Raw genomic sequence first — 10,980 nt, 5'->3', positions numbered from 1 at the left:
AGAGTAACTGCAAAATAGAAACTGCAATGCATGGCTCAGCTCTCCCTCGACGTAAGAACATCTCTAAAATATTTGCTCTGTTAGTGCGGTTGAGAATCACAGAGGAAACGTGTCCTTATTTAGCACTTTAGCAGCAGGTTGTTGATCCTCCAAACTTTAAATAACTCATTATGTGTATTATTCTTCACCACTTTACATAAATTCCACAAATGTAAACAGATGTCAGCCAACAGAAAACCCAGCCATGTATTTCAGTTTCATTTGTTACTTGATACTCTTTAGCTGCACAACCGTCTGAATGTCACATAAAAACCGGAAATACCATTTAACAGGCTTTAGGATCTCGATTTTATTCTTTGTTTGTGCGATCTCTGACTGACTCGTTGTTGTTGAGCGGTGGAGGCGGAGACTGCTTGCTCCTCATGCTCCTGCCGTCCGTGGCAGCTCGCGAAGTCTCTGTCACAAAAAGCCGAGTCACCCAGACGGAGGTGACAATGCGTTTGTACTCGTTCCTGAAATTCCTGTTGAGTAAGCCATAGATGATGGCATTCAGACAGCTATTGAAGTAGGCCATAAAGTAGCTGACCACAAAGAGCCACTCAGGGATACGGGGGGCCACGCGGGACGGATCGATTGCCACCGCCAAGCCAATCAGGTTTAGTGGAGCCCAACAGATGGCGAACAACACAAAGACCACAAACATGGTAATGAAATTCCGCAAGTCACTTGGTCTGAGGCGAGGGCTCTCCTCTGTCTTCACTTTACGTCGCACCTGATGAAAACACAAAAAAAAGGAATTAGACTGCAAATGATGCTAGGAAGCTACTGTTTCTGTCTGTCTCTCGGTCTCACACACAAAAACAGACAGGAACCCACACATGCACACCTACTGATATGCACACACACTACAACCACTCCTGGGATGTCGTCCGTCTATCTGCCTGTCAAACATGGTATCTCAGCTGAAATCACAGACACTGACTTGCCAAATATTTGTAGTGTTCAGAATTTGTTTTTAATCTACACTTACTGGTGATTCAAGATTAAAATGCTCAACTCAAATGTTATATGGCATTGACAGGATGATGTATTTTGTCAGTGTATTCTGGCGTTTAAAAAAATCACATTGACTCGTCCAGCAAAGGGTCAGTACTGCCCTAAAAGAACAACTAAACAAACAGTGAAACTGAGAAAAAGCTAAAACAGCAGTTATGTGCTTATTGAATATGTATTCTCTAAGTAATTATTATGGCTTACAGATCATGACCAATTTTTTGACCTGTGGCCCCAAAAATACTGCACTCTGTCTTTGTATTACCATAAACAGATACATAGGTGGTGCAAAGCCAGAGTTCATTAACTACATTCTGAGTGTCTTCCTCCTGACAAAATCTAAATCTAATTTGACATCTTATTACATTCAATCTGTATTTCTTATTGTTTCATGTGTAACAAAAATGTAAGTATTAGTTTGTGAGGTTTATTTAGCACAGTAATCCTTTGTTCTGTCTAGCTAGCTAATACTAGTCAGCAATACCGTGTCCTGTCTAGCTAGTTAGCACTAGCACATGCACAGTAATATCCAAACTATTATTACAATCGGCTCAACTAATAATACACAGATTCACAGTGGAGAACAGAGAAGATTCCCTTTACTGAAACTCTGATAAACTGTGGTAGGGTGCAGTAACTGCACTTAATGTGGTTTGTCTTGGTTTTTGGTTGGATTTTTTTTTAGTCATAATTCAATTTTAATTAAATAATTATAGTTACTGTGGTTTTGCTTTGTAGGGCAGAGTAATTAAAAGTCAAAATTTCAAAACTTGGAATGACCATATCTTCTACAATACAGGTCTACTTTGAATTTGAAAGGCTGATGGATCGTCTTATTGTTTGGCCCAGGGGTGTTCTTTACAGCTGTTGGCATGCTTACAGGTTTATGCAGTCGGTTGTTATTATACTATTCAAAAGGTCCCATTAATACCTTCTGCGTGCCTGTAAAAACATAAATATCCGTGTAGAAAAGACTGACCTGAATCACAAGCACCCAGATGCGTAGATAACAGAAGGTAACCACTGCAATGGGAACCAAGAAGTGAATCACGACAACTGCCACTGTGTAGGAACTGCTGACATTCTGGGCGAAGGTGCAGGAGTAGACCCGTGGATCGTAGCGCAGGGAACCGACGAAGAAATTGGGGATAATGGCTACTACCGTGAGCACCCAGATTAAGGCAACAAACAGAAGAGTGTTGCGATAGCTGTACAGCCGACTGTAGGAGAATGAGTGACAGATGTAGCAGTATCTGTTCACTGCAATCCCAGTGATGTTGAAAATGGAACCGATAACGCTCAGCCCCATCAAGAAACCACTGACCTGAACACCGGACAAAAAGAAAGAAAGTGAAGTGTTTCTGTCAGATTGTATTGGTAGTTAAACTGAAACATGCTGACGTCACGTATGTGGCCTTACCATGCATTGTGTGTTTCCCAGTGCCCATCCGTCATGGAAGAGGGCGTAGAGAACCAAGGGGTAGGGGTAAAAGGCTACCACAAGGTCAGCAAATGCCAAACTGACCACAAACACATTACCTGGAGAGGAAGACACAGAGAAACAGTCTCTTAAATATACAGTAACTTGTGCTCTGATTGTGAGATGAGTCACATGTTTTACTATGCCGGACACACTATGATCATACCACCATGTTAACACAGCATTCACCCTCTAATGTGGCTCTGATTGTTTGGCCCCTCATCTTATCATCTCAGTACAATGAATTTCCCTGCATGTCCTCAGCCACTCTGGATAAGTACAATCAAGCCTGGTGGCTCATTCCAGGCAGGAGTAGCCTCTATCCACTTTTGACGGTATTACATTTAAAGTGCTCACATTTTTTGCATACAAAACAATAGCATTCATATTTCAGTTTACATGCTCTTTATGTCTGATATTATGTTACAATGTCAGAGTTTTCCTCTTGTATTCACCTTTGTCATGTTGCCACAGTATGGTGGTACGCAAAATGTATCATTTACCAAATTGCTTCTATATGGCAACTAAAATAGGATTGTTTTTTCCTTAATTCAGGTATTGTCTGACAATATATGTGAGTTAAAATAATCAGAAAAAGCTGTTTATATTGCATTGTTTTATACTGAGTATTGTCCTTATCGGGCAATGATTGGACCTGGCAATTTTCAGTATACTAGAAGCCTATCTCAGTATGTCCAGCTTGGCGGGATTGATGGCAGAGAGGGCTGAGATTGCATACCAAAGGTTTCTAGCCTCTACTCCACAGCCGGTTGCCTCAACCTGGACAAAGTTTTATCAGCAATGGCAGAGTTGCTATGTTTTGACAGAGTAGAGGGACAAGCTTGTGGACACAGCACTTGAGCTTCCATAACACAGGGGCATGCAGGTCATTTTTCATCTAGCTGATCCCCAGCCTAAACTGTGGTCTGTGGTTCACAAAATCCAGTTGGTACGTCACGCAAATGAAGCATTGCTTTAGTTTAGGCGGAGCACTGTAGTTGCATTCACTAATTGGCTTCAGCTTCTTCATTCACGTTTCCTAGTAACGTCTGATTAGTAACATCCAGTCATATTGGATAGTGTACAAAAAAACAGCAATTATAACCTGACACTTGTCATTTTCCTTATACACTCTTGTTTTGTTAACAAAACTAAAAAAAAGGGGGCAGTCCCTTCTTCCAAATTTAACCATATAACTGCTAGCCAAAAAGTAGGTGCTGTCGTCTGAGCCGTATTCTAGGCTTGTTTGTTAGAAACAACATAGATGCTATTGTAAGCATTGACGGGGCTTACTGTGTAGGTTACTTATATGTGGCTCACCTCGGGTTTTACCTACAGATACCTGCAGAGGTAATTTGCAGAGCAACATTTACACTCTCAATGCACGAACAACAACTACTGATCGTTCCCTTATTTGTCAGGAGGAACTTGAAGTACTGGAGGGACCGAACATCTGTTTTAGTAACTACAGTGTGTGCACATGTGGCTCTGGTGTGTGGCTGTCAACCTAGAACTGTCACTATGCACCATGATGCACAAAGTGGAGACAGCAATTCAGCACCTCCTGTACAAGGACATCAGCTCCCTCCTTTCGTAGAGAAATCACTTTGGACTCCTCTTGTACATCAATAAAAGTGTCAGAGTACTATGGGACAGAACGCTCTGCTCCCAATAGAAAGGAATAGATGAAATTTGACTGTTCATGATCAAACTTAGGCCTTCTTCAACTAATAAGATGTTCTTATGAAAAAAGACAGATAATAAATTATATTTATTAAAACAAAATATTGCACAAATTGTGAAACTGTATCTCTATTCCAGGTGTACATTTTAAAATTCATTGAGGGTTTAACACCCTAAACTGTGAATAAATGTTTGTTTAAAAAAAAAAAGCATAACGTGCATTTCCAAGTCACCACGTTTATACAATAATCAAATAAACTGTGAAGTACAACAAATAAACGACTCAAAGCACTTTCCAAGAAAAAGTGTGTGACAAGAGAAACAGAAATAAAAATGTGCCTCTTGATGATTTAGGATCCATATCCCAACAAGCCTCCAGACAAACCAAACTATCACACAATGCTTATAGTCTTTGAATGTGAATGTCAATGATAAACGCTACTGTACAATAGTGTGTTGTAAATCACACACATGCACAGGGCATTTTTCCTACATAAAATGTAAAATAAAAAAAAATAAAAATTGATTAAGTGGTGTAAATCTTCTACATCAGTCTAAAGTTAGTTAATTTCCTGTTTAAGCAACACACATTTTACAAATGCATACACTTTACATTATTAATATATTATTTTATGACAACCATGGAACAAGGCACAACATGCAAAAAACGGTGGCTCTACATTCCTTGACCATATCAATACAGTATATCAAACAGTCTCCAGGTTATAGGATTTGTCTTTCATATAATATGTACTGATTGAAAAAACAACACTAAGAGTTACAGTCATGCTAGCTGCTTTTTGAGGTTGTATTTAGGCACATTGGGGCTTTGAGCTAAATGCTAACATACACACATACATCCTGTAGTTGTCAGAATATTTCACTCCTGACCAAAGTGTTAGAACAGCCAGGCGACTGACTGACAGCGCAGCATTGCCATCCTTTAAAACATGCCAAAAACATATTCCTGCTTAAATACACAAACACTGAATAAAATGTAATGTAAATATGGCTAGGAAACGAAACTGCTCTATGTCATTAAAATGTAGGGTTAAACGTAAATATTTGCTTCAGTTTTAGTTAGACAATGAACACATGGGAATTCCAGTATCAGTCTAATAATAACTTAACTATAGCTCAGCAGGTGTGTGTGTGTGTGTATGTGCATTTGTGCCTGTCTGTCTTACAATGGATGACTCTTTAAACTCCTGACGTCTAGAGAGAAAAATGATTTAGGAAGTCGCAGCATTAGCCTTAGTCACAGCAAACTAAATATATACAGTATGTTAATAAGAAAAAATGTCTCAGTCTGGATAAATACACGTGCGCGGTTGTGGCAAATGCACCATGGCATCTTCAATTACTGTCTGACTTCATAATCCAGCACTGTTCAATCTGTCCAGTGTATTTGAATAGAAATCAAACATGTGAAGCAGGGAGAAAGAACCTACTGTATAATGGAAAGGGGAGATGACGTTCTTTATCTTTAAAAAAAGCTTATGAGTCTTTTCATTACTCTTCAAACGTGATGAAGCAGAAATTATATTTTTGGGTCTAATAGACAAATGTTCATTATTAACTGGTCTGCATGTGTGTGTGGGCATGGGTGTCCCACATAAATAAATAAACTAGGTGCACACAAAGGTATACAATAAACAGACAGAGAGCAAAGAACGGTCGGACTGTTTGTGCTTCAATCTCACCTTGAGGCTACAGCAGTCTTTACAGGGAAGACTTTTGAGACGAAAAAACTTTATGCAAAACAAAACCCTATTTAACTAGTTCTTTTTAAAAATGTTTGCTATTCCTTCCATGCAGAAGTTTGTGAGGTTAACCCTACTGCTCTTATACTTCATTTCTTTTTTCTCATTGTGTATATATATATATATATATATATACATAAAACATATCTCTTGTAGTTGTCTATCCTATCTTCTTGTTCTTGCAGCATTCACTATTTAAAAAAAAATGCTCTTTCATTCTTTTTTTCCATACAAACACTCTTTTGCATGCTGTAGGAACATCAATTTGAGCAAGTACATGGATAGATCCCGTTAATAATTACTGCTCAAGTTTTGGATAATTAACTATTTGAGTTTTTTATTTGGGCTTCATAAAATTAATGCTCCAACAACAGTGCTTGGTAATCACTTGGCTTAGAGAATGAGACCATTTTAATCATGGTTGTTATGGCATTGAGTTAAAATTATGCAGTTACATTTTTAAAAATGGTCTTTAAGTGTTTGAGTCAGTCATCGTGCTATCAAAGTTATTGTACTAAGGTGCAAAATATTTTACAGAAATGAGACAGTTTCTTTTGAATTGATTTCTAATTAATTCAGAAATTATTCTCCCACCTTCATAACTCAATGCCTGGAAATATTTTTCCTTAAAAAGGTTCTCTGCACAATCAAAAATGACTGCGTATAAAGGTTTTATGATAATTATGGGATTTTGATTTTCAATTTACATGTTGAAGTGAGTCACCTCAAACACAAAGAGTGCAGCACATTTATAACTGTGAAGGTTCAGCCGTGTGTACTCCGGTTTTAAAGTGTTCGGACAATTATCACACAGCTTTTAAAAATTCAACCACCACCATGTCTAAACTGTGAAATGTGTGACCTATAAAATGACCCGCTGTTCCACTACACTGCCATGTTGTCACGCTACATGAGAAATAACAAGAATTACATAAACTCCTATATAGCTGTACAGCTGTTTTGAGGCTCTCGCTCGTGGATAACCGTGCACTAAATCAGATTTCATGTAGTTTTTCCAAATCTAGTGTTTGTTTAATTGTTTTCTGTGGAAGTGCTGTTATGTTTATTCATTAATGTGAGAGTAGTTTATTTTATTTGAGAGGTAATGAGCAACGTAAAAAAGGAAAGTAAATGACATGATGTTACATTTGTTGAGTGAATATTAAGAGATATGATGGTGTAACTGGTGTAAAAAGGCAAGGACTTTTTTGTTTTTACTTAAACACACAGCTAATGGCCATGTATCAGAACTGTTATAAAGCTGAAAAAACAAAGTAATTATCAACAAAAAAATGAGATAAGCTGCCATTGCCACATGTGCACTGGCTCTGGCATGGACCCAGGAAATCTGGGTCTGTGTGTGTGTGTGAGAGAGCGCCATAGCTGGCCTGCTTCATTTCTCTGCCATCAGCCTGCTAGAGAGCAGCGCACATTTGACAAAGCAGCAAACAAGTGTTTCACATGTGGCAAGCATAGATGCAATGCCGACACACCTGTGAGGAATTTCTGAACCATCTGTTCACTAAAGCCATGGATTATGATGATGATCACATTTCGTAATTATTCACCCTGCAGATGAGAGTTTAAGCTTAAATGTATATGTGTATATAGTTGCATATTGAAATATTGACTGAAACGTAATCTTCTTAGTCAAAGGAGTGTGTGAATGAAATTGTAATAAACAATATTAGAAACAAAAATGATTTTGTACATGTTCCCTTCAAGTCTCTAAGCATTTCCCACTGGGAAGAGATTGCAATGATTTTCCTCTCATTTGCTTTTTTTAATGTCTTTCCTGTGGGAGGACATGCATGGCAGATTTGCCTTGTTTGCATTTAAATTTGTTTTCAGTGGAGTAACGGGGGCAAAAAAAAAATGGTAAGGCAATGATGACAGGAATGGGGACTGAATCCAGAAAGGAGTAGTGTGGAGGGAAAAGCGGTCAGGCATGATAAAAAGCTGCACCTTCATGTGAAAAGGCTTTGTTAAAAGTGGGAAGCCAATCTCATTTAAGGAGGGTAAATGATACCATTCCCACAAGATGTGCTCTGGACAATTAACAGCCCTGTTATTTTATAATGAAGCTGTCACCTCTATTCATTTCTTCAATCTGTTAAATGGATGAACATGACACAAAGACAAAAAGAAGGCAATGTCTGGCTCAATCTGCAGGGATGAATGAACAAAGCTGTCAACAGGAAATAGAAAATTAGGAAGATGGTGAACAATAAAGGGAGGTTAAAGGTCGGCATAGGATGGGAGTGTCAGCAGCGGAACAAGGGAAGAGAGAATAAGCTGATGACAGAACAAGATAGAAGAGTAATATATTTTCTCAGAGTTTTGTAGGAAAGGCAATAAACGATCTTGTCATCACCACTATATAATCAGAGCCCTTTCCTCAGCGTGTCAGCAGCTTCCTCGCTCCACTGCCCTGCCGACTGCCTGGTCGTACATGTCACGTCTCAGTCTGGCCCAGTTGACCCCACAAGGGAGAGAGAGGCAAACCTTTTAATTCCACCACTGTCTGTTCTTTATTTTGTCTATCCACTTAGCCATTCTTCAAATTTCTCCATAAATTTCTCTACCAAGGAGTGTTAGTTTTGAACAATATGACCCAATAACTCTCCTTCCTCGACACGGTTGAATATGTTTCTCACAGGCAGACGATCAAGCTTTGTCGCTTGTCAGAAATGGATTTGAAGCATGTCTGGCTACTGCTATGAGGAGAAACTGACCTTAAAAGTGCTCTGTATCTCTTTCTTGACTCTCCATATTAAAAGGAGTTCAGAGAAGAAGAGAAATACCAGCAAAGTTGAACCTATTCTTATACAGAGTTCAGATGTACTGCTTTCTGGTACTGAATAGCAGTAGTTGCTTCAGGCAACTACTGTACAGTAAGTTCAACTTTATAACTTTATACTCTCATAAGCTATCAGTGTCTGATATCAAATCTAGCCTGCATTATGTCCAAATCTGTTTTTACGTGTGAATTTCCAGACAAAAACTAAAACTTCAACAACTAGAAATCATGCAGCACAAATACTGGCAAATATACAGCACATGGATGTTGAGCTGGCATCACCCACATATCGATCTATGGCTGCTTTGTTAGTTTAACAAGTTCGAAGGGGACATTTGTCACATAATCAAATATAAAAGTTGGGGAGGTTAGTATTCTAAAAAATATTCAAAATATTTTAATAAATGACTAGACAATTCCTATGTGCAAATATGGCTCACCAACTATCCTATTCTAACATATTTGGTGTGACACATAATTTATCTGACCCACCAGTACATTCTTTCTGAAGTGCAGATGGGAAAAGTTATCCCAGTTGAGTTAAATGTCCCGGAGGTAACGTTTTAATTAGAAATATGCAGAAATTTAACCAGTAAGAGGTGTGAAGAGTCTTTTCAATTTGACCGCCTTAATTTACCTGGAAGTGCTTGACTCCAACCAGCTCAAATACGTCAAACTGAGACATGCTCATTTGGATGGGCAGTAGATCAATTTAAAAAAGGTTAATGCTGCAGATTCTCTTTGAGGGGTAAACTCGAATTACAAAGACCAACAGACTAATATGTGTACTGCATTTTAAGTACCATAAACCATTTAACTGGTATTTTTTGTATTTAATATCTGCCTTCATTTTCTTCAGTTTTTTCTGTTGTTTTTCTTGTTGTCTTATAGTCATTGTTATATTTGGATGAATACAGCTTTTTTTATCTGTCACTTCTATGGTTACGTTTTTGTTACTTTTATGCAACTCGCATGCAAAAACTACTTGGTTAAGGTCAGGAGGCGACAGTGGTCATGGTTCAAGGAAACAAACATTCGCTCTTGGTAGGGGACAGGATGCAAAGCACAGTCACCTGTGTCAAAGTCAGACACTTTATACACCCAAACACCTGATCTCCTGCTTCAGAGATTTTGCAGTGCCATAACAATGTCACACTACACCGTCTTTATTTCTGCCTACAACAACACGACAGGCTGCTTTGGTGGGGGTGTGTTATTTTAGGTACTGGTAAAACAATGACATATGATACCAAGGATTTTACAGCTCTGGAAAGTTATGGTGGCTAATATTTTACCTTTTGTTGCAAAGAGCGCCAGGTAAATGGTAGAAACACCTGGATTTGTGCACTTTTATGTGTTTCATGTATGCCACTGCAGTGCCTTGCTAGATAATGCAACGCTGCAGTCCAACAAAAGTTGAACACCGTTCAACTTCCTTGCAGAACGACCTTGCTGGTTTTGGATGGAGCCTTCTGTATTGGTGTCCCTGCTGTGTCAAAGGACGTGCCTTATTCAAATGAATGACGGGGGAGTGCTTAAGTCGGTCTGAACAGTTATGATTTGCATGACCTCAAGAGGCCACTTGTTTGAAAAATGTAAACATTTGTCATATCAAGCACTTGAACAAATGGCCAAAGCTGTTATTTTTCTGGGAGGCAGTCTCAGTTTGCTTACCTCCAACTTTAAAGAGTCACTTAACACCAAGCTGAAAAGCTGTTTCACTGACCTCCTCTGGTTGAAAGTTTCAAATCTGTTGCACCTTTGATCACTTTCAACATCGTGTGTGCTTTATCACCTCTATTGCTGCTACATTACTGCAGCACTTCAACCATTGGAGGTTGGTGTTAAGTTACTCTTCTCAAGAGCTACAGAGAAAAAAACTCATTGGAGGAAAGTGTGTAGGAACTCATTGCTGAATATTTAAGTAAATATGATTCAGGCGTTGGTCGGCTGCTGCTTTGAAAGCATTGCAAAGAAGCTCTTCCTTCAGCTGCCTCCCTCAGGTCTCTCTCTCTCTGTCTCCGTCGCCTCTCTTTAGATGGCACTGTCACAGATGGTTCACAGTGTAAACAATGTGAAACACGCAATAGGATGCTTCATTTGTAAATCACATTAACCTAAGCACAGTAAATTATTACCATGTGTTAAGCAACTAGCTCCAAGATATATAATGCAACATGATGAAATCAGTAACAGTTTCC

General features: G+C 38.8%; 1 protein-coding gene across 1 annotated transcript in view; it reads right to left on the bottom strand.

Moving 5' to 3' along the window:
* Window positions 1-303: 303 nt before the first annotated feature.
* Window positions 304-10,980, bottom strand: part of mtnr1bb (melatonin receptor 1Bb) — a 29,601-nt gene continuing 18,924 nt past the window's right edge. Inside the window, exons 2-4 of the mRNA XM_035666643.1 lie at window positions 2,474-2,592; window positions 2,033-2,377; window positions 304-772 (exon numbers count right to left, since the gene is read on the bottom strand). Of these exons, the coding sequence (XP_035522536.1) occupies window positions 350-772; window positions 2,033-2,377; window positions 2,474-2,592 (887 nt within the window). The 3' untranslated portion in view covers window positions 304-349. The remainder of the gene's footprint in view (window positions 773-2,032; window positions 2,378-2,473; window positions 2,593-10,980) is intronic.

Source organism: Morone saxatilis, unplaced genomic scaffold, assembly GCF_004916995.1.
Source record: "Morone saxatilis isolate NCDOM2014 unplaced genomic scaffold, NCSU_SB_2.0 Contig20, whole genome shotgun sequence".
NCBI classification, from domain to species: domain Eukaryota; kingdom Metazoa; phylum Chordata; class Actinopteri; family Moronidae; genus Morone; species Morone saxatilis.
This window is presented reverse-complemented; position numbering and strand designations above follow the sequence as displayed.